Here is a 25,707-nt window from a genome sequence, read left to right as displayed (position 1 = left end):
ACATTCAGGACATTTGTGAATGACAGTTATGCTGTAACATTCTAGAGATGCTCTGTCATTACATAGCTGCATACCAATGTCAACATTGAATAAAATATTGGAGGTATACAGACGCTTGACAAGCTAGGAAAAGCAAACTGATGCAAAAATGAAAGTTCACACTGGTACCTTAGGATTATTTAAACAGTGTTTTGATTATTACTTACAAATCACACATATAGTGTATTCAGTCACAGAGTTTAAGTGTAATCTCATTGGCATCCGAATATCTACCTCAATATAATAGCTACCAAGATTTACATATTTCCTTTCAGTAGGTCATGTCAGGCAAACCCTGAGCTAACTCAGTGAAGGATATGTGGGTTATTGAACCAAACACATGCCAGGTTCCATCAAAAATTAACTTTAGTATGTGAAAGAACTGGGTATTTCCTTTTTTCACCCATGTATTTATCATTTTCATAGCTATTTTTCCATTTACACCAAGGGGGATTCGTTTCTTAGGATAGTCAAGACTAAGTTTTCTTTTGTACTGGGATTCTATACTATAGGCTCTTCAAGAATTGAATAATTCTTACCCCATTTTTTAGCCATCTATCATAGATATAAACAAGCAATACATATTTTGTATTATATACATGATAAACAATAAACATCAATATTACTGATCCATTTTAGTCACTTGAAGATGTGGGTGATAATTAACCTTCATAAATATACAGCAATAGGTTTGGACTGTAGGTGATATATGGTAAACGTGAATGTTATCTGGACTATGTGCAGTGTTGATATGGGAGGTATGTTATCTATGTCGTCGGCCTGTATCAACATGAAATACTCAATTGTAAGAGTTGGTGGAGATAATGTTACACCTGATATGTTTATTGTCTGTTGTAAGCTGCTCTATCACATTCACTCATACTACAGCTCAGAGTAATGGCAAATACAGGGCATGGATCCTGTCTGGATTTACACAACACTTTCAACATAAGGGAGCTCTGAAGGTTTGAAATTTATTTGATATGGCTGTGGAGTGAGTGAGTGAGTGAGTGAGTGAGTGAGTGAGTGAGTGAGTGAGTTTTATATTTATCTTTGTATATGAGTGGGTGAGTGAGTGAGTGGAGTTTTTGGTATGATTTATGTTGTTATTACCAGACTGTTAATTGACAGTCTTGTCACTTTACTTGTTAAATATCCTCCACAAACACACATAAATCAATCACCAGTGCATCAACACATCAAAGAATTGGTATCATGTAGATATTATGAGAAAGGCAGCTGTTTTGTGAGTCAAAGTAGCAATTTCAACATGGCTGACATTAAGAATTATGCCAACTATTACTTGGTGATATTGAAAATGAAAGACATAGAGGTCAAGAAGGTCATGTCCGGATCAGTGAGTGAATTGGCCATATCTATGTATGTGAGTGAATATGTGAGGAATGAGTGAGTTTTTATTTACATATTTTCATATCATGGCGGCAATATATAAAAAGGACAACATTTCAAAATTATCAGAAACTGCAGTAATCTAGACTTACCAAACATTGTAGACTTGCATGGATTATTGGATATGTTGTCTCAGGGGTAGCTGGCTGTTAAAGTGTTCGCTTGTCATGCCGAAGATCCAGGTTTGGTTCCCCACATAGGTACAATGTGTGAAGTCCATTTCTGTTCTCCCCTGCAGTGTTGTTTCTGGAATATTAACAAAAGCAGCATAAAACCCAACTCACTCACTCACTGTGATTACAAATTGCCATTTCCTGGTGACCAGGTAGACAGGTAAATCAGTACACACACACACACACACCACCTGACTGTATTGATCAGGTGTGAAGTACAGTCTCCTAGTTGAGGAGATGAGGATGACAAACTTCCAGCAGCCCATTTGAAGTTTCAATCAATGGAGAGCATCAGGTTACCTGTGTGCCTGTATCGACATGCATAGTCTTGCAGCAAGGCTGTACCGCATGGTGCATTAATGGATCTGTTGTAATTATCTCTATAACATCAAGCTTGGACAACTGGACAGATGACTGTCTTTGTGTGGAAAACCTGTCCTTATTTATTTCATTATCTAGAAACAATAATCAAAGTTGATATTATTACATTTGAGACTTGCGCAAGTCTATCATATTCAGTGCCAGGTTCTGAAGCTGTTATTTCTGTTGTATGCTGCCGTTGTGCAGCATGTCCTTGCATCCACTTGGTGTCTCAATGATGCCTGAAGAAGGAAGATGATTTGTCTCCAACTCTACAATAATCAGTGGTATCAAATTTGCATGGTATTGTTAGAGTGTAGTTGGTGTAACAGGTGGGTACTGTTTACATTTCCATTTGAATCTCATCAATAAGTCTGTCTGTCTGTAAGAGTAGTGCTTTCATGAAGGATGATATTTTGTTAGTTGTTTCAGACACTATGACTCACTGAAGGTATGGCCATTCCTAGATCTGTAGGGGCAGAGGTATAACCATGGTCTACCCATCTGCTCATCATGCGGAAGACCTGGGTTCCATTCTCCACATAGGTACAATGTGTGGAGCTCATATCTGGTGTCCCCCAACCTTGATAATGCTAGTCCAGAGATGTGGCAGACTAGTTTTAAAGCAGTGGTGGTCATGTGGGAGACCTGGGTTCCATTCTCCACATAGGTACAATGTGTGGAGCTCATATCAGGTGTCCCCCAACCTTGATAATGCTAGTCCAGAGATGTGGCAGACTAGTTTTAAAGCAGTGGTGGTCATGTGGGAGACCTGGGTTCCATTCTCCACATAGGTACAATTTGTGAAGCTCATATCTGGTGTCCCCCACCTTGATAATGCTAGGATATTGCTACCAGAGGAGTAATATCATACTCATTCCCCCATATGTACTAAAAACAATTATTCACATAAAATTACAAGCTGTGTCACAAGTGCCAGTGAAATTTAATTACCAAATTACATTTCTAACTCAGTTTGGCAGTCATGCAGCCTCGTGGTTAATGTGTTCACTCATCATACCAAAATCACAGGTTTGATTCCTTCACGTCTGCACGATGTCTGAAGCCAATTTCTAGCACACAAGGATAAAATATTGCTGGAATATCAGATAAAACCACTTCACTCACCAGCTCTGCAGTGATGTATTATTGTTATACAAAGCATTTAGCAATATTCCAGCAATATCATGACAGGGGACACTGGAAATGGGCTCAACACATTGTACATATGAGGAGTCAAACTGACGCCATTTGAATATCCAGAAACATCAGCTCATTAGACAGAGTAGATCTTGAAACATACTGATCAACTTATATAATGCTCTTTTGATTCACCCCACAGCCAGTAGCCACATACCTGTACATTAATACCATTACATGAAATAACTGACCATTAATTAACCCCATACCTGTAAGCAGACACTGCACTGTGGAGACCCTCAACAGTAGGGCCAATTAACTCAGCAGTAGTCACTACGAAAATGAATTTTTAATATGAGAACACGAAGAAAGGAATTGATTAGAAGCCATTGTTTCCAGCCAGGGCTTTATATTTAATAACCACCATGAGATATGAACAAGGGTTTGTTATGACTGACTGGACTCTGGCCAGTACACAACCTCGGGCTGTTGTTGTATGAAACATGGACCCTAAGACTGGGGCTAGTGAAGGGAAAACTTCCACTTGAGGTTGGTGTTGTGTTGTGTTGTTGGCTTTGTTTCAGTGGCTTGGTTTAGTCCATGTGGTAAACATGTATACTGCCATGGAAGCTGGACAGATGGGCATATTCATCTCATAATACTCAGATTGATATTTGTTCATTTATTTGTGGATATTTGTCTCTTGACTGATATTTGTGTTTCTGTACTTAAGGCCTGAAATTAGAATGGTCCTAATTAAGTATGTTGGTAGTCAAATATTAGGTCGTTTCCAGGGAGATTGTGTATCATCCTGTGTTGATTTATTACCTCACCAGAATGTTAACCAAAATTCTAAGAAAAATATCATCATCATATATTTAATTGTAGATAAATACAATATTACAAAAAGACCATGAATAATACCAGTAGCTCAAAACATCTCTATGTCAGTTGTTAATGGGATGATGGATAGTCCAGTGGTTCAAGCATTTCATTTTCAATCCAAAAGTGAAGGTACAATTCCCAAGGGTACTCCTCTGGAAAAACAGAAATTCCTCTTTGCCCTTATTGCTGGAAACTGCCGAAGGTGGCATGACACTACACTCGCACATCCTCTGATGAAGTTCGAATACAGACTTCTTCATTAAAACTGGAACAAACTAATGATTTCATGCAAATCAGTAACCATGGTCCTTTCATGGCATAGCCATGTGCATGTCTGCTGCAGGACAGGCTCCTCACATTGTGGTGTGTGACTGTGATGTAATGTTGTGTGGATGTGTGAACAGATTGCTGGGTAATACAATCAAGTCCAGATCATGTTGATGAAAATGTATTGGATCTTCCATCTGGTGCTAAAATGGCCTTGAAGCTAAATGACTCAGAAACTTGTGATGAGACCCAGGAAAGGATTCTATTTTTTTAAACACAGGCTCTAAAGCTGAATGTACTGTACATGTCTGTTTCAGAAATTCCATAGTTTAGAAGTATGGTAATGGTTTAATTAATCTGCACATTGCCACTTGCTTGATGAACATATATATCACTGTGCTACTGGATTGATTTCAAGGCTGTTCAATGTCCATGGAATTGATCACTTGATAGTGTTGAACTATAGCAGCAGACCTGACTCGAGTTTGGGAATTAATTTCATTGCTGTTTCTCAAACCCTAGTCTGTGTCACTGTCCCTAAATCACATTATTTATCCTACCTCCCAGCCCTACCTGCAATGCTCAAGCCGTAAATGAAGTAAGTCTACATTTCCTCTGATTCTGAATTTTTCATCTCAACGGGGCACAGTTTAAATGGGTTTATTTCTTACAAAATTATTTATATTAAGAGACTAAGCATTAGTCTGTGCAAGACACTCCTTCACTTTTAAGCATATGAACAGATGTAAATCATTTGGTGACATGCTTCCGAGAATGTTCACTTTTAAAGTGAAATTTTTACCAACAGCACAAATGATCTGTTTCCCTTTCTAAAAATACCCTGAATGCTCCAATTAGCAGAAAAATGGTGATGATAATGTACTTCATGTTTGGTGGCATGATCTCTTTCTTGAATTTGAATTCCCACAACTCTTGATCATGCTCCATTCTACACTTAGGCTAACAGGCAGACAAGGTCCTCACTGTAGTTGTTGTGATGTATGCTACACTCCAAAGACTCAGATACGCCCCAGCTCCATGCAAGTTAAAATTTGTCTTCAGTAACTCATGCTTGCAGTAAGAGGCAACTAACTGGATCGAGAGGTCAGGCTTGCTGACTTGGTTGACATCATATGCCCATTACATAAATTGATGCTTATGCTGTTGATCACTGGATTGTCTGGTATGGACTTGATTATTTATAGCTGGAATATTTCTGAGTGTGACATAAAATGAAATAACCAACAAAACCAACCGATCCAATCCAATCCACACACAGAGTCTCCGTATACAACAGACAAAGAACAAAGAAAACGAAGACAGCATAGTCCAGTTTCCCCATCCCGTCCAATCCTAGTGTTGTAGCTCACTGCGTCAATAGGTTTAACCTGCAATGATACAGTATGAGTCACAAAATTAATGCAAGTGAGAAAGTAATGTTAAAAATTAATGAGCAAGTAACCATTGCTCACAACACATACTCATGCAGTTTGTTGGAACATATTCTAAGGAATTCATTTTCTCTCTTTCTCTCTCTCTCTCTCTCTCACACAGACAGACAGACAGACAGACAGACAGACAGACAGACAGACACAGGTTCCATTAGGCTAAGCTCATTCTTCAATTAGACATTATTCTCCTCGGCACTTTGGCACATGCATGATGCTTTGTGCCCAGAATCACATCAAGTCAATCAAATCCACTGTTACACAATAACTTCTTCTATTCTAAATATCTGTTGCAGATGGGACATGGTTTTATATGATCTGGACTGTCTATTTTTCTATAAAATACATATCTTCCACAATAACACGTGATTATGATAGTCCTATACCTAGCCTTATTCCAAGGATGTACTGGAGGCTTGGATATATAGTAATTCTATCCTTTAAGGAGGCAAGTCTAGATAAGCAGACTGTACAGCATCACTTCAGTCCACTAGAGGGATGCTCATATTTTTGACAAATTATGATTTAAACTGTTACTTATTTCCCAAGAGATTTGTGTAAGTCTACATGCATCCATACAGAACACGAATATAGGTAAACTTGCTGACTAGTTAATGTTTGCTGCAGATATCAAGACACAGCAACAAAGTGATTATTCTGAAAACATTAAAGGTATGTCAAACCCAAGCCAAAAATAGATAAAATTTAATACACAACATTAAACTGAAATGGGAAGAATGCAGACCTTTGTCCTCAACTATGCAGTGAGGCCAGCTATCTTATGACAAGAGCTGACTTTAAAAAATTCCATTGGAAGAGTTACATAGAAGTGACAATGTTGAACATGGTCTCCATGATAGTAACATGACATGACATGACATGCAGACAGAGATCCCACCTGACTGGGACCAGGGATGGTACAAGGTCATCGTGGTACAATGACAGATGGGCATCTTTATCCCACACCTTTCAGAATTTTCTTTGATTTTTGTCTCCAGGGAAATATTCAAAGGAATTCCTGAATGTCTAAATCCCTGTAATATGCCTTTATGCTACCTCATTATTTACAGTTAGGCATGGAAGTCTTTATATCATGGATGGCTGACAAATTGGATGTTCTCTTGGTAATCTTTGTTGTGGGACATTTTATGTTGTATTCTAAGTCAGTCTGTTGTTGTCATGAATCTCTGTTGCTGAGAATATTCATCAAAGACACAAATTAAATGTTGACCCTCAATCAATGACTAAACAAAACAATTCATACAATTGACAAACTTAGATTTAGATATTAGACTCATAATATTTTTTAAGAACCTTAACAAGATCAAGATCTGAAATCATTTTATTCAAATTCACATAAGCAATCCAAATCAGTAACAATGCATTATACTTTGTTCTATTTTTTTCCAATCTAATTGTACCATTGTGTACCATTGCGTATCATTAAAAGTTTCACAGTCAATTATCCATCACCACAAGCTGTTGCCCAATTAAAACGTCTGTTGTATGAGATTTGTATTAACAAAAACATACTTCTGTGTAATTCACTACTTAACATCACATATACAAACAGTCAGTCTACATTAATACTCAGTCTCTGAAAACATATATATTGTTGAAAAACAATTTAAATAACTCCACTTGAATTGAAAAGGAGTGATAGAGATATGGAAGGTTCAGAACGTGAGGAAATTTGGACTTGCTTCATTATGGACTTTGGCATCGCTCCATCAACAAATTGTCATTGCATTCAAACAGCTAAAACGTATCATCTTGTTCTCACTGTTGACCCATATTAATGCTGAATCAGTTTCAACATTTAATTTCTTATCCTGCACTGTAGGATGTTTACAGGCACATTTATCCAAACAGATTCTCCTAACTATACTCACATATTATTATTTTATGTAAAATAACAATTCAGTGTTGACTGTGTCATCAGCACTGTGATTACTATGACACTATCACAAAACTCTCATAAAAATGTAAATTATTTAGAATTGCTACAAAGCATCACAGAATCATAATGATACAGCCTTGTCTGAAGTGTATGCTCTGGTAAGGAATGGCTATAGAAAAAACATTGCCTCATTCCAAAAATATGTTGCCTATGTTTGAAGTTTGTTGTGACAAGAAGATTCTGTTCTGCAAGATGTGATGGAATCAGTGGATTGTGAAAAATTATGTGGGTTTCAGTATAATTACATCAGGGTTGTTTGGATGTTTGGGTTTATATAACAACACCTCTAGGGCAAAGGGGTTAGCAGAATACAAAAATATTTTTTGATTTAACAGCATTTTTATAGTTTTTCTTCACAAAAGTTTTAAAAGTGTGGGTGAGGGTTGTCAGTAATGTGAACTGTCAATGCCATGATTGGGTCTTGATTTTGAATGAAACCAAATCCCTTAGGCATTAAGAGTACAATAGCACTGAAAATTACAGTGAGTGACTATAGTTTGATGCCACTTTTAGCAATGTACCAGCAACATCAGTGGGGATACCAGAAATGGGCTTCACACATTTGTGTCATGTGGGGAATTTAACTGGGGCCTTTGGTGTGATGAGCGATGGCCTTAACCAGTAAGCTACCACACCATCCTGAAAATTACACCAATTGGAACCTTAGAATTACTGATGATATCAGACATTAGCAAAAGAGTCCTCATACACAAAGAACTGATCCATTCTGAAGAATGGCTCTGATAAGAAAAAAATATTGTTTTGAATCCAAAATCACCGATGTGTGTAGTTCAGGCCATGATTCACTTCAGGGATATGCAGTAATTGTCATATACGTACCAGGTATGTATATGTAAAGAAGGGTTTTCTGGCCATGCATATACAGTTAAACCTAACACTGCTGTGTTATAAGACTGTTGGACTGTGGCCTTCCCTTTGTTTCCAGATTCCGTTGTGGGGCTCCTGTGTGACTTGCACAATTTTGATGGATGAGACATGAATAGGTGTTTATTTACCCACTGACAAATCCCTCCATTTATACGAGACAGACAGGCAGATCTTATGTCCCGGGCTACTGTACCCGAGCTACTGTACCTCTGTCAATGTCTGACTTGGGATTTGTGTTTCCTGGACTGAGTGAGTGAGTGATTGAGACTTTACGCTGCTTTTAGCGACATAATAGCAGGGGACACCAGAAATGGACTTTACACATTGTACCCATGTGGAGAATCAAACCTGGATCTTCGGCGTGACGAGCAAATGCTTTAACCACGAGGTTACCCCACCATCCCTCAAGGACTGAGAAAGCTTTAGAAAGTGTCATGGTAGACATGTGGTAGACATTTCTAATTTTGATGCATCTGTGTCAGATGTCGAAACAGTTCACTATTTTCACTTTTACTGTTCTAGAGAAACACTTCACTTCGCTCTGCATGTGTTTGTGATAGTGATTCATCAATGCATGCATATGACATAGTGAGAACAGACATTTGTTATTATTATGGAAAGGAGTTTGTTGCTTTAATTGGAAGACAGATGCACATTTGCAATAAAAAATGGTAAACAATTGTGAATTCGAAATCAAAGCCATTTTAATTTGGTAGTTGTGTGGAAGACCTATCATGACATTTGATACGTTGGTGTACAAGTGACAGCATTTATGCTAACAAACCTTATACAAATTTCAAATTATATTTTTAAAATATCTTTGAAAAAGTGCATGTATGGACAAGGATCTGTATGAGATTTAAATGGAATGACGTTTTCAGCTGACATGTTGTAGCAGTTCCTGAGGCACAAGGTGTGAGATTAAAGATATATAAATTTGTTGCTGTCTGTTCTGGAAGCATCTTTCTGTAGCATAGGCCTGTTGACGAACATGATATTTTAGAGCATAATATTACTTCTTCATCAACTGAATGTAAGCTTGTGATATAGGCTAACTTACCTTTTACTGATGAATGACTAAGATTATACTCTGAAACGTTGTGTTGATGATCGTAAAATTCTCCATCTTTGGATGACAAGAGGTTAAACTGGGTTTGACATTCTCAGATCCATGGTTTAATGCTCTACATAGAGACAGTGTGTAAAGCCCATTCATTCTGTATCCTAGTCTGTCTCACAGTCATTGAACCACGTTATTTTCCCTACAGCCTAGCCCTTCCTGCAATGCTAATTAAAAGCCCTCATTGAAGCAGATCTAGATGTCTCCAGATTCTGTTCTCCCTGTGTGCTTTGGTTACAATCAAAATGTATATACATAAATTCAGAGACTAAGTGTTTAGTCTGCCTGTTTCACAGTCGAATCCAGTTGAAAAAACAGCTTGCATTATAGATACTGCCAACATTGGATGTGCGACCTTGACTCCATGCACTCCCTTTTATGCTATCTCCCTTAATACTATCTACTTAATACTATTGGTCTGATTCCCAATCAGCAATTGCTGTACTACATTATTATATACCCCCCCATGGGTTCTCAGCATGCTGTCAAGGCATCATTTAATGCATCATCACTAAGCAATGTTTCAGGGGTCCATAAGAAAGCAAGAAAGCAGTCACACCTCCATACCATACAATGTTATTAATCATAGAATAAATTGATGAAATTAGCATTCTTTTTGGACTGATGAAGACTGTTCCATTGTAGGCCCTCATACAACAGCTACACCCTCTGAGGGTTGGTGTTAGCAGGTGTTGTTTTTTTTGTTTGTTTTTGGGAAACAGTTAGCAATATACAAATATTCTATCAACATCACAGAGGCATGAAAGAAGATAAACATTGTTATATCACAAGCAACATCCCATTATTTCAGGGTCCACTGACAGAAATTCAACAATTTTTCATGAACACCTGGTGTCATCACTAATCTTCCATAAGTCCTTCATAAAATATTCATGACCATGTTAGCTACTTATCCCTAACAGAATATAATTTGGTTGATTTTCAGTACTAGTTTTTATCAGTTGTTGATGTTTCATATTAAGTGATTGAATCTGGCTGCTTGATATAATCTTAATGTCTACCATCCTGTGATGTATTTTAACCCGGACTCTCCATGGGGACCATTTTAGCACTATGCTGTATATATTGATATGACATAATACTTTTAGATCAAGGACCATTTACAAATATGGATGTCCAAATGTCCAACACTTGTAATATGATGAAAGAATTTGCTAAAAATTACAAAGGGACAAGTTGGTTATATTTGGCTTTAAAATGTGAGATATTGTGGTAGGTTTCAAATACCTGCTTGCTGTACCTATGAAGGCAGAGTGAGTGAGTGAGTTTAGTTTTATGCTGCTTTTAGCAATATTCCACCAATATCAAGGCTGGAGAAACCCAAAATGGGCTTCACACATTGTACCCATGAGGGGAATTCAGAGACTATGAATGGTGTTTCAAAGAAACAGAACATGGGATCCAGTAAGTTTCAGAAGTCTGTTGGACCCACTATAAATTCACTGGATCCATAGAATAAAATGAAACACACAATTCACATGGAACATTTCTTATAAATGGTATTGAAATTATTAACATCATATAATAACAAACATAAGATTTATAAACAGCAAGCAACAACAGTTATTGTGAAATATTCAGTCAGACACTGGGGATGGCAGGTTGGTGATTTCTATCAGACTGTTGGCGAACCTGCAAGATTTGTCTGAGAATGTTAACAATGGGACCTGAACCTGGATCTTCGGTATTGCAAGTGAACACTTTGACCACTAGGCCACCCCACTATCCCTGTGATGGGAAGTGAAATCAACAGCATTGATTCATTTAGCATTGCATCTTTGTCAGCACATTCATACAAATACATGTAATTCATGACCGTCCCATACTAAAACCAACAGTGAATATTGATGTTTTATCAATAACTTTATATCTCTTGTTGCAAAAAAATATGGTCTTTAAAAAATTCAAAATTGCTGCCATTACAGCCTATTTGAATTCAGAATAAAGCCTTTATTCCCAGCTCTTGTTCTCAATACCCTCTGAAGTTATTGTTCTGGAATTATCTGCAGTGGTATATATATGACCTTCACCAACATAAAATGATTCAAAGTTTACATTTGAAAGAGGGAAAATATAAGCTTCCATGGCACCATACAAAATATGCATAATTAATCTACCATACACATCAGATGAAGCACTCATAATATGTTAGATCATATTGTTTCCTCTATCAAACAAATGTCAATGTTACAGATAAACATTCTGTTTCTGAATCAATGGTTTACAAAGCATCACAGCCACTCCTTTTTGCTGAGAGTACCTTTGTTTAAGACAAAATGCTACACTGATAGGAAAATATCATCAAGTTAATATGATCTGTTGCACTAGGGTGCTCTACATATCTATACCTTCTAGCTTTGGCATTATGTCCACCCAACAGTGGCAGTATGTATATTTTGGTTCAACTGTTTGCCTATTTTGTGTTTGTATCTCCGGTAAAAACACTATACATGTAAAGTTACAAGATTCCACACATCTGTGTGGGTGTGAGTGTGGCCTTGTGGCAGTTAAAGAATTTGATTGCTATACCAAAGTTCAATTCTCCACTGTGTTTAAAGCTCATTTCTGATGTTCCCCTACTATATTATTGCTGGGATATTGCAAAAGTAGCATAAATATACCCACCCATACATCTATACGACATGGCAGCCATTAAACTAACAACAAGTCTCAAATGAACAAATTTTACAGAAAAAAGTTCATAGTAAGAAAATAAGATATAATGTAATGGAGCCCCTTTTCATTTCCAGAAGCTCTGGAAATCTAGACTTGCTCCATTTTCAAGACTTGTGTGGGTTTTTGGGTTTTTTCGGATATATTTGCTTCTGGGCTTGTATGACAGACAAGGCAGCCATTATTGAAAATGAAGTGTTACATTATTTGTGAAGCCACATGGCTTTATATTTGTTATCAAACATCATCTCATTTCTTAAATGGATATTTTTCACACTAATATGTCTAACTAACATGTCACCAACCCACCCACTTATCCAGCCAGTCTACCATGGATGTGTTTTGCCCAACTCACACTAGCTGACAGTATTGTGTTACTAATCCTGTATGTTAAAAATGTATTGAGAAACTGTATCAATCTTCATTCTCACATCAGTTGTAGCCCAACTGCGATTAACCTATCACATTTTGTGTGATTCATGTATTGCTGGTCTCAACTGACGTCAAGGTTACCTGTGATTATACCACATGCTGGGCGTCAGTGATGTGGTCAATTATCACAGATTTGTCTCATTTAAGTCTGGGGAAGAAATCTCCAGTTAGTAATAACCTGTGTATGAATTTAGGAAGCAAAGGTCAAAACTCAAAGTTCAAATAAGATTATAAAACCAAGAAAACGTTTTAGGATTTAATAGGCATTTAGTTGAAAGAGTGCAACCATATAGATTTGACTAATTTGCTAGAAACATAAGATTTGTAATAATTTGTTGAATAAAAATAGCAAAGGTGAAAGGTGAAAGGTCAAAATAAAATGAAATTGAAAAAAATAAATGAAAAAGCATTTTAATCTTTAATAAGCAGTTTGTTAAGAGAAAATGAAATGAAAATTGTATAGATATCAATTTCTTTTTTTTAATAATATTAAAAAATGCCATGACATTCAAAAGAATTCTTTCACAAAACCATACACTTTTCTTGAACACATGTCAAAGTGTGTCTGCCTTCATTACTTTAAAGTTTAGAGAATATTCAACATTTACAAACATTTACAAACATTTGGTTTGGTCTGTGTGGTCATACATGTAGTGCTTAGAAATAACATATACTGGCGATGGCAAATACACAATGGGTATATGTGAAACAACATGATGACTATTTAACATATCAGGAATGATATAACACAGCAGGGGCATATATAACATGGAGGGCCACCTTTTTTATAAGGTGCAGGGGTCATCACGATACATGCCAAGCACAGGGGAGGGTCATGATAAAAATGCTGTTAAGGGTCATCAAAAAGGGGACATCATTTCCCAGTTATATTATTGATGATAGTTTTGTGGTTTTCATGCTGATAAACAACTTTGATAATTGGCATCCTGGGAAGATAGATCATAAAAAATATGGTTCAAGTGTTTTGGGTGGTCTCTCTACCAGATATTTTGGTAGTTATCGATTCAATCACTTGTCTCCTTTCATATAAATATCACTTCCAATATGTCATATTGTCAGGTTTCAAACAACTTTTGCCCTTATCAGCTGCATAAACCCGAGCCCCTTAAAGTACGATCTTTTATGAACAGCAAATTAATGTCTAGAATACCTATCAACTCTAGTTTCACATCTGGAACATCTCCTTGATAATTTTGATAAGTGTTGATCATCTAGTTACAAAAAATGCAAGAATATTTTCCCCTGTCGCGATAAGTTATGTAAATAAACCACTTAGAGGCTTCCTCCACTCCAACCCATCATCTGTTTGTCAGTCACATAATGATGTATATTGGAAATTCAGGATGCGTTTCCCAGTCTTTGGTTAGCTGGTGACTGTCTTCCAGTATTGTGGATACTGAGAGACATGTTGTTCCAGCACAAACAAATTGGTGTGTTTTGGGATTGTGCTATTTGTCCAGTGACCAGTGGCTATCCCCTGACCCTACTGATAGTGAGGCAGTGTTTGAAGTCAAGGGCTTGCAATGTTGTTACTGAGTCATAGTCTTGTGAGTGGGTGAATGGGGCCAAGATTCTAACTGTGCAAACGTCCATTCCATTTTTTAAATTTGAATTTTCAAAACGAATGTTTCTTGTTAAAGACCATAACAAAGAGTTTGTGTAGCTAATGTTGACATGACTATTCCTCCAGTCAGTATTTGGAAAGTAGGAATATTAGAAGTAGTACACTTGAAAAATGAATTTTGAAAATACAACAAAGACATACATTTTAAATTCCCTAGTGGTCGTGATGTAGCCTAGTGGTTAAAGAGCTCACTCATCATGCTGAAAACTTAGGTTCAATTCTCCTAATGCAGTGTATGAAATAAGGCCTGTCTGACAGCTCTTAAAATGAAGAAAGTCTCTGAGGGCTCCTTTTCTTTATATATATTCTATTTCTTTTTAATATGATCTTTCTTTCTGTGAAATATTCAGAGCCTAGTAGTTAGTCTAGAGACAGGCTAGATTTCTGAAGGACAGTCTAAATTTACATTTATCCAGCCCAATGTTCTGATAAAAATGTATGATGTTCCATTCATTTGGGTAAATTCACCATATTTTGGTGTCTGGTCTGGTTAAATCCTTTTTGGCCTGGTAATATTTTGAAGTTACCAGCCCAGATATCTGGCTGAGTTTTGGCCTTGGTTTATACACTGTCTTATGGACCCTGTATGCCCATTTCTAGTGTCCACACCATGATATTGTTGGAATATTGCTGAAAGAGGTATAAAACCTTACTCACACACTATATCTGACCTAAATTATAATTGGGAAAACAAGTCACTGGTCTACTGAAACTGCCCAAGGTTGATTATGACCTTAAAAATACTTCACAAACTGACCAAGTGAGATGGTGCTCCAGGGCACCACCACATGCTGACCTGGCGCATTGTTGTATATCATTGTTTACAAAGTAGGTGAACTCTCTACCTTATATCCTATATGTTATAGTTACAATGAGGCAAGTAAACATTTGTTTTGAGCCCATAATCAAAGGTAGTCTGAGTCTATGATGGATTGAACTGAACCTACATGTTTGACTTACATCCCCAATTTACAAAAAGGTCTCCCAGCCATGAAGGCACGCATGATGCCTTTACCATGATGATACAAACATGTGAACCAAGGCTTGCATTTCTCCCTCCAATCAGAGTGTACATGATGTAATAACATATACTGCTTAATACAAGTTAAATTTGTATTTAGTTTTGAAAAAAACAGTTGATCTTCAACATCTTTTGAGTATGATATTTTACTAGGACATCAAGAGTAATATCCAAGTGCATCCATGGTGCTATTACTATGAGATTAAAATTCCAGTGGTTGAATGACAGTGGACCAAACTCTTGTAGGAGCCTTCAAAGAACAGTGGTCTGTTAAGCTGTTCACAGTAAGGCAAGTCTATCATGCATGAAACATATATACCCTGACTGTAACTTCTGCCAATGGGTAATCCGTCACACAATGTTAAGTTACCAAGTAATCCTCGCCATTTGTAGTGTTAAACATTTTCCCTGTCAGTGGCCTGTGTTGATCCCAAATACTAATGTCAGAGTTCACATGTAACATTGCTTATCTATTCAGCATTGGTAGACTTAATTCTAGTCTTTGCCTATGAAAGGCTTGGTGTATCAAATTCCTTGCTGTTCATGCCCTTACGACCCTAAAATTGCCCCAGTCTGTTTTTCATTTCCAGCTCTAATTGTTGGGATATGAATTTTCAACTCAAATTCAGTTTTGGAACATATTCCTATTTTTGTCTCTATTGCTGTCTCTCACTATACCATTTATAGAGTGTCAGTGGAACCTACCATTTGTTTCCTTTTAGCATTGTACTTAGGAATACTGAAGCATTAACATGGAAGTCTGTAAATAGTCAAGGCTGACCTAGACAATCCAGTGTTTGATATCATGACGACAATTCCTCGCAATTTGGGTATATTGGCACACAACAACCAGGTTAATGAGCCAGACCATGCTTTCTGTTTCATCTCCTCTTGAGTGTTCCTGGAGGAAACTAGTCATAGCCACAACAGGCTTGTCTCCAAGTTGAGTATCACGTTTGGCTCAAGGAGGTTACATGTTACACTAAATCCATGGTGACTGTCTCACATATGTAACCTACCCTCTCTACCCAACAAGGTAATGAGAAACGTATATTAAGACAAGTAGCCTAAGCTGTCTGAAGTTACAGGTCTCCTGAATCTGACCTTAAAAATACTTCACAAACTGACCAAAACACAGCTGTGAATAGTGCTCCAGGGCACCACCACATGCTGACCTGGTACATTATTGTACATATCATTGTTTACATAGTGGGTGAACTCTCTACCTAATATCCTATCTGTTATTGTTACATTGTTGTAAGTACGGACAATGTGGCATGTGAACTATAATCAACAGTAATTTGACTCGGTCTAGGATGGATGGAACATGCCTCTCCTCAAGGAAGTTCATTCATTAAATTTGAGTAGAAGTTTTACCAAAAAACACAAGAAATAATTATCGTAAAATTAAAACATAGTAATTCTTAACCACTTGTGTCTTATAATTTATTCATCAGAGGAGGATACAGATGATTCCATTAAACTATTTAAATATTTTCCTTTCATTTGATGAAATTTTCAAATTTCAGTTAGGTGCCACCATTTGTACAGCCTACATTAAGTCTCAACTGGGTTGATATTTACAACATGCTATTTATTCACATGTCGTGGATTGTACAAAATATTTTTATATAGTTATATTCCGAAATGATTTACAATAGCTACAGTTTGGGTCTTGAGACATGAGCTGTGTAGGGACTATTTCCTGGCATGTAAGGATGCAGCTTTGTAAGGAATATGTTTCCTGGCATGTAAGGATGCAGCTCTGTAAGGAATATGTTTCCTGCAGCTTTGTAAGGAATATGTTTCCTGGCATGTAAGGATGTAGCTCTGTAAGGAATATGTTTCCTGCAGCTTTGTATGGAATATGTTTCCTGGCATGTAAGGATGTAGCTCTGTAAGGAATATGTTTCCTGGCGTGTAAGGATGCAGTTCTGTAAGGAATATGTTTCCTGGCATGTAAGGATGTAGTTCTGTAAGGAATATGTTTCCTGCAGCTTTGTATGGAATATGTTTCCTGGCATGTAAGGATGTAGCTCTGTAAGGAATATGTTTCCTGGCGTGTAAGGATGCAGTTCTGTAAGGAATATGTTTCCTGGCATGTAAGGATGTAGCTCTGTAAGGAATATGTTTCCTGGCATGTAAGGATGCAGTTCTGTAAGGAATATGTTTCCTGCAGCTCTGTAAGGAATATGTTTCCTGGCATGTAAGGATGTAGCTCTGTAAGGAATATGTTTCCTGGCATGTAAGGATGCAGTTCTGTAAGGAATGTATCCTAGAATGTAAGGATGCAGGTCAGTAAGGACTGTTCCCTGGCATGTGTGGATGCAGGTCAGTAAGGATTATGGTACCCTCGATGCTTGGACCAGCTGTGGCCCTGACATACTTAAATTAATGCTTCTATCTAATCTATGATACAGAAATATTCATACACTGTAAATGAAACGCGATAAACTTATGCCAATGTTTAAACAGGCAAACAAGTCAGAACATTTTTGGATTCACACTAATACCTCTGGTTTTGTGCCATCTTGTAAACTAGGACAGAGATAAAACCAGTGTATAAGGTATGTGTCTGAGTAATGGTGTGATGTGACAAACTGGAGACACTACCGCTCACAATATACACATAAGTTCCTGTTATGGCTCATTCTGAAGGTGATACATACTCCTCTCACTCAAACAAGATCAAACAACAAATTCCTCATTCCTTCAGTTTCTGAATTGTTCTGCCTGTCTTCTGACAAATGAAACAGCCTCTGTGGAAGACAGTTTGCATTCTAATATTTTACCACACACTTCAGGAGAAAAATCTTTATCATAGATGTATTTTCTTTATCCTGTCAACAATATCTATGTCTTAAAATACTGATTGTCTGAGCTGTAATTTTTCTAAAGGAAGTAAATTTTAGAAAATGTGTAAAAATATGGTGATCATTAGTCAAACAGTGTTATTCTACATAATCATCCATACCTCTGAAACACCTGAGACTACTGAATTTTCTTAAGGAAATTGAAAGTAGTCATGTCGCCTTATTTACACATTTATTGCATCATGATGCCAAATTTATCATATCAGTTTATTCTGTTGATTACACTATCCAGAACATTATTAATTAACCATCTACAATTTAACAAAAAATGAAACTGAGATATACAAATGCACAGAAAATAGCAACATAATATCCATTTAGCAAAATATTCAGATACCCTGAAACAGTGGTGTCAGGATAGTTTGATTTGTGCACTCATTGTTGGTTCAGTTTCAATAAAATATTTTCAGTTTCATTTGTCATTTAATGTCCACATACACAAAGAACTTTACAATCTTTCGTAAAAAATGTATAAAACTGTTTGGCACATTATGTTAACTCTTTGAAAAGCCTCTGTATAAAGGTTCAAGTATAAGAGGCCAGTAACAATGCTTGTTGAGAAAAATTACTATGAGGAGGATGGTTGTGTGACTTGGCTGCTAATTCCATGACATCACATCTACATTCTGTAGAGTGTTGCTCAGGCTATCGACCACTGGTTTGCCAGACTGGAACATTTTCAGGCTGAAATAAATATATTATGGCATAACTTGAACATTGTTGATTGCTGACAATAGTATTCATTCAGATGTTTACCATATGAAGAGCCTTTGGCTCAGTTATACACAGATCAACTGCTATAGCTATAATATTGCTGAAAGTGATGTCAAACAAAGAAACAAATAAACAAACACAAAGAAAAGGTTTAGCATATGCTTAATTGATAAACAAAGGTATACAATACAATCATACACACATATTTCTCACAAATTCATCAGTTTGTAGAAAATAACATCCTTGCAAATTTAATGTAGTTTTACAAAAGGAAACACTGAATTATAACACACAAAAAATCCCCAAAACATTCAAACACACACACTGGAGTAGGAAAATATAATGTGCACAAAAAGCTGTTATTTAGGCAAAAAGTGTATGTAAGCCAGAATCCATATATCAATAATAATGTGTTCCTAACAGGAAGCAAGGTAGCCACACCAAATCGTCCATGAGATAGTTTACAAAGTCCACATAGAGATATCACATGCTCATCAAAATGATCGTTGATGAAGACAGTACCGCCATCTAAAAAACACAGACCCTATCAGCTAGAAAATATGTCGACCATCTTTCCTCTGTGCATAACCATCTGTTGCCTCGGACTTGAACACAACAGTGCTGCAATCAATACAAACACACTGTATACTGATGCTTGGTAATAGTCGACAGAATGTACAAGTGTATTCACATGATCCGTTTGATGCCATCCCTATGGTGAGGAACTCTCATATTGGATGACCTTCATTTGGTCCAGTAAGTATCTGGAGTGGTCAGGTGTTGATAGAAAGTTATGTTGTTTGTCATACAGATGTGCTGACTCAGTCATGTTCATAGCAAGATTAATTTTATTGCTGTCTTCTTGATGATAAAGACCCTGTATGTATGTAACAGTTGACAGTCATGGACGTCTTCATGAATCTGTGGTTTAGTCAAGACTCATTCCCTCATTTTGAGTCTATGCATATGTGGAGCTTTGGCTAATCACTTTGTTGAAATGATTTGCTATATATGTTTAGTGCTTGAAGGTGACATGTTGAGAATGGCATATTTCTTGGGTTCCTTATGATACCTGTTGCTCTAAGTCAAGACTGATTCTCTCATTGTGAGTCTATGCATATGTGGAGCTTTGGCTTAATCATTTTGTTGAAATGATTTGCCATATATGTTTAGTGCTTGAAGGTGACATGTTAAGAATGACATATTTTTTGTGTTCCTTATGATACCTGTTTCTATAATAAGTCTTTTGTTCTGATTGTTGGTAGATTGTGATCAGCATAACAATTCCACCGAACACTTTTGTTTTATTTCACTCCTTTTCTCTCCTCCCAAACACGCTGAGACACACCTTCCTTCAGACTACTTTGACTCATCAATGGTTCCTCTTTGACACTGATTTGATTGTGCTTTGACTACCTTAAATAAGTTTGTGACGTACGATTGAGTGAGTTGGGTTTCATGCTGGTTTAGAGGATAGAGGTGCTGATTGGATAAGAGAAGTTTCAAGGTTTGGATCACTGGCTACATGAAGCTAAAATATTGTGCTTGTTATTACCCTCTCTAGCAAAACATAATAATTCTGATTTGTTCCTTGTTCAGAGTTGTGTCCCTTTACAGTGATAGGATCCACAGGCATACATCAAGGTATGGTCTGATTATGATTATGAATAGTCTATATGCACTATTTACAGCATCTGTAACCCACATCACCTTAGATGCATCTGATGCAGACATTAAAGATTAATCTTCAGAGTTTCACAAAAGCCAGTCCTCTAATAGCATGGATGTAACTGCTGGTAGGCGATATTCAATGAATGTTTGTGAGCATTCCTGAATTCGCTGTCATCCATTCATGGTTGATGAGTCTTCATAGCCTGCTACTGAACTGTATCGATCAGCAGCAGAATACAGATCTGTTATTGATCACAGATCCGGTCACAACATAAACAGCAATCGTACAATACTTTTCCCTGACACCACAACAGCCTGCGCTCTGGGCAAGCCTGCACAAAGCTATTGTAGCACTATGACAATCAGAACAAATCACACTTACAGTGACTATCATGACAACACTTTCAGAGGCCTTGGCCTATTTGTGAATTTCTTAACATGTAGCAACAGATCTATCAGTTGGAAATCCTTTTATCTATCATTGAACAAAAAGTATATTTGTTTACAAAACAAAAGTATCAAAACTAGACCATCATTTCCTTAACATGACTGGTTTTACCATGCTACCATTTCTGAAACAAATATTTATTTACATATATGATTATTGGTCTTTAACAATTGTCAGCTAGAATAAAACTTATTGCTAACTGACACTTATGTTAAACTGACACAAGACATCATCCTAATTAAGCCTCTTTACGTTTCAGGATTCGGAAGTAGGTAGACATGATGGAGGTTCTGAAAGACCAGAGACACAGACATCTTGTCCTCAAATAACATTTTCTGTGGATACAGGAGCTGGTGCTCACACTCCTCTTACACTGAAAGTTCTTGCTAAACAAACACTCATCATGGATTCTGATGGAACAGAGTCCGACTTTTCTGATTTTGATGTCAATACATTTGCCAAAAGAGACCTCCGTTCTCCACGACTGCGTCAGAAGTATAATGAAGATTCAGAGGATGAATCTCCTCGAAATTTGAAAGATAATGGAAGTACCACTGACTTGAAGCGAAAGTGGGATAATGGGAGTGACTTGAGGTCTTTACCAAGTCCCACTAAGAAGCAGAAGGATGAAACCACTGATGAAAGAAGTGATGGGATAAAGAAGTTGGATGTGTCTGTGTCATCAGTTGACAGCGCAGTTGGCGTCTCACTCAACAACACACCTGGTTCTGGCATGTCTGACACCTCAAGCTTTGATAGCAACACTGACACTGATGACTCCAGTTCACCTATAGCAGGATTTGGAGGCACAGAGGGTACTTATCACAGAATCAACTCCTCTGGCAAAACACTGCCTCCATTGCAATTCTCAAATGAACATGTTTCAGAACAGTTCATGAAACTTGCAGCAGACGTGGATTCTGTGAGATCCTTGACCTTATCAAATGGTAATGATGGTTTTGTGGAGAATCTGATCCTTCATCGGCTGGAGGATGAGAATCTTGGCATGAGGTTGAGTGTGGAGGGAGGTAAGAGTAGTGGATATGTCAAAGCTGTGATTGTCAGAAGTGTTGTGGAAGAGGGTGCCGCATACCGAGCTTCAGGTAGTTCTGTGGGCATCTGTGCTGGAGATGAAATTCTTGAAGTGAATGGCACCAACCTTCGTCGTCTGAACCATGATGACTGTATTGCTGTATTCAAAAATATCCCTCTCCGTGTGCATCTGGTGGTGAAAAGAGCTGAACCACCACCTCACCACAGGATGTCTGGCCAGGGAGGGATAGTCACTGATGTTCGCATCTTGTCTGGATCAGAGATGCCGGAGCTTGGCAACCTGGATGGATTCATCCTGCAAGATGTGACCATCAGGAAGACAGGCGAGGAGAGTCTAGGTATCAGCATCGTACCAAGCTATGGAACAACAAGGGATTTCTACCAGGTGAGTAACTCATTATGAAAGTCTGGTGTTCTTTCCAATTCAAGCATCATGTTATTTGTCATTTATTTCACTAATACAATTCAAGCATTCTTTTGTTCTATATCCCTTACAAGAGTCTGTAATATATTCTTTCCAAGTCAAGCATTATCATCATTTTCACTAATTTTGCTGAAATAATTCAAGAGTGTATGCTTTTTCTCATTTTTATTTCACATCCATTTATCTAAAATGTCAAAAATGTTGGGTTTTCTTCTGTTGAAATCTTGGACAATGATCACATACACGTTTTGGAATTGATCAATCAATGACGATCTTAAATATAATAAAGATGCATTTAATAAGCATGCTAACTGAATAAGCATTGCTGATTATTTTTGACAAGAAATAATGTTAAACAAGGCCATACTGAGGTAAAATTGTTCCTTTGAATGGCATCGCACATTTGTAATACTGCTGCAACAATGATAGACTCCTGATATAGTCTCATTTGTACAATCAAGATTTCTTCTGGATGTGGAAAGGGTTTTGTCATTTCTATTTTGATGCCAGACAGACCCTTCAAACAATATTCTAACTGTTGTACGAAAATGGAAAACAGATTTCACAAGAGGGTGTCACATGATGAAATGTTTTCAAGAAACACTGAGAATAACAGAAAAAACATTTGTACATTGTATTATACCTTTGCTCATTATTTGTGTATCCAGGGTGTGCTTTTCGCACGATGTCAACAACTATGCATAGGAAAGTATCAAAGATATATAAGTTGGTTGGTCTGTAGTGTAACGTCACATTAAGCAATATTCCACCTATGATGGTTGTCTGTAAATAATCAATTCTAGACCAGACAATCCAGTGATCAATATCATGAGAACCGATCTACCCAATTATAATATGATGATATGTGCCAATCAAGTCAGTGAGCCCATCCACCTGATCACCTCTTACGGCATGGCTTACTGAAGGCCAAGTCCAACCAAGATCGTCATGAGTACAAAGATGTTACAGAAAGTCAAAACATAATCCTATTAATAGGATTCTAATCCTAAATGAAATGTTCAGTCCTGTAATCTAAATGAACAGGGTGTTCTACCACATGACTTAGTGCTGCATGCTGTAGAATAAAGAATAGAAGATAACTACTGGTAGATATGGACATCTGTGGAGCTGTTTCCAGATCAATTTGCAAAAACAGCATCATACAGTATTACATAGCGTTATATGTATTCAATGCCTTGATTATAAGGATGTATGTCATTAACATCTTTCAATGTATGGCATGTGTGATGTTCCAAGTTTGGAAGATTATCTGCATGTAACGATGTCATAGATAAACATTTTAATAAGAATAATAAAAAATTTCTGTCTAGCAGAAAGGCGTAAATTGTCTTTATAGAGTTTTTCATCCAGATGCATGATGGTAAATAGGTCTTTCAAGAACAAGCATTTAGATTGTAATGTGTAAACAATGCAATACAACAGGCATATTGTTACTTGGAAAGTGCAGTTCATGAATGCAAATGTTGCATGCAGTCAACAGTGAAATATGATTGATAACCCAGCATTCAGGTCCTGTACAAGCCATAATGTTTAAACAGTGAATAATAATTTTATATTCCCTGGACGGTGTAGATATTTCAAGAATTTCCGTTTCAATGCTAATAATAGAGTATTAATACATTCCTTGGATCTGAAATTTCTGTGGATGTATTGTAGCCAATGTTGTCCTTAGTGCCTTGTTTTGTGGTGGCCTATTCAAGCAGAACTGTGTTCTGTTGGTATCTTATTGCTGTATCATCTGGCGTGATGTATATTTATATTTCATAGAGATCTTTACTCCTGCATTCGTGTAGAGGAGCTAGGCTAACGTGTATGGATGGTTGTGCCACTTCACTGACAAGCTTTAAACTTCACGACCCTGGAACATCAAGTAACCTTTATGGAACATTCATAAGGATTTAGTCATGTCAAATTCCTTAATGCAACTGTTCCAAGTCCTTGCACAAAATGATTACAAGGCACTGTACATACTTTTCATAATACACACTTATATAGGCTGTTCAGCTGTGTTAACATTGCAGTGGGGTAAGTTTAGATTAGTTAGATTTGTTTGACAGGCAATTAGAAGTTGGTTGAATAGAAGGATGTCAAACTCTGAGCATTCTCTTATCATATCAGATTAATAGGCAGGGATATTTAATTATCCTTCACTTGAACACCCAGCAATGTAAACTGCTCCTGACTGTGTGCCAGAAAATGCTTCTGACAGGTACCAGAACATGCACCTGACTGTGCACTGGAACATGCTCCTGATTGTGCACTGGAACATGCTCCTGACTTTGGACCAGAACATACTCCTGACTGTGGACCAGAACATGCTCATGAATGCGCATTGGAACATGCTCGTGAAGGTGCACCAGAACATGCTCCTGAGCTTAAGAATGGATAAAAAAATATTTCCACTTGTCACAAATCAATCCACTTTAGAATATGTTTTTAAGCATCTGATGACATACTTAGGATAACACACTGCTGTAGGTCTACAATGTGGTCATCATTAGGCCATTTCCATCATATGTCTGTAGCTTTCTAACCTGCATGATCATTAATAAGCTATGAACATAAAGATAATCATGAAGATAATCTAATTTAATGATTCTGTTTCTGCCTGTCTTGCATTCATATCTAGGTTAAAACAATATCAACTTACACCTGTTTTTTCCATTTATTCAACACCTGTCAAAGAAAAATTACATTGAGACTCTGTTGTTCAAACTTTAACCTTTTTGTAACCTGCAAATTTGAAACATCCAGTTTTTCAAGAAAATCAAGCAGTGGTGCCCTGGAGGGCCATGATTACAGCATCCATTATTTGTGGAGTGTGCACACTGAGGTTAGGTCAGTTTGTGAGGCTAAATATTGTATACATGCCTGGGTTGTTTGCTAAATGAGGCAAAGAAATGGGCTGTCGCTGTAATATTGCACTTTACCAGCTTGATCAGACTTGATGGGACAGGTGATCGGAAGACACTTTTAAGGTAACACACTTTCTTTGTGAGGTAGCAGCAATCACTTTGTTGT

The 25,707-nt window shown here is 37.2% G+C and overlaps 1 protein-coding gene across 2 annotated transcripts in view; it reads left to right on the top strand.

The window, feature by feature from the left end:
* Window positions 1-25,707, top strand: part of LOC137278298 (serine-rich adhesin for platelets-like) — a 97,745-nt gene that overhangs the window by 23,783 nt on the left and 48,255 nt on the right. For both annotated transcript variants that reach the window (XM_067810546.1, XM_067810545.1), the window contains exon 3: window positions 21,448-22,626. In XM_067810546.1, the coding sequence (XP_067666647.1) occupies window positions 21,448-22,626 (1,179 nt within the window). The remainder of the gene's footprint in view (window positions 1-21,447; window positions 22,627-25,707) is intronic.

The sequence above is a fragment of the Haliotis asinina genome, chromosome 3 (genome assembly GCF_037392515.1).
Source record: "Haliotis asinina isolate JCU_RB_2024 chromosome 3, JCU_Hal_asi_v2, whole genome shotgun sequence".
Taxonomy (NCBI): domain Eukaryota; kingdom Metazoa; phylum Mollusca; class Gastropoda; order Lepetellida; family Haliotidae; genus Haliotis; species Haliotis asinina.
The sequence above is the reverse complement of the archived record's forward strand: the minus strand, read 5'-3'. Positions and strand labels throughout refer to the sequence as shown.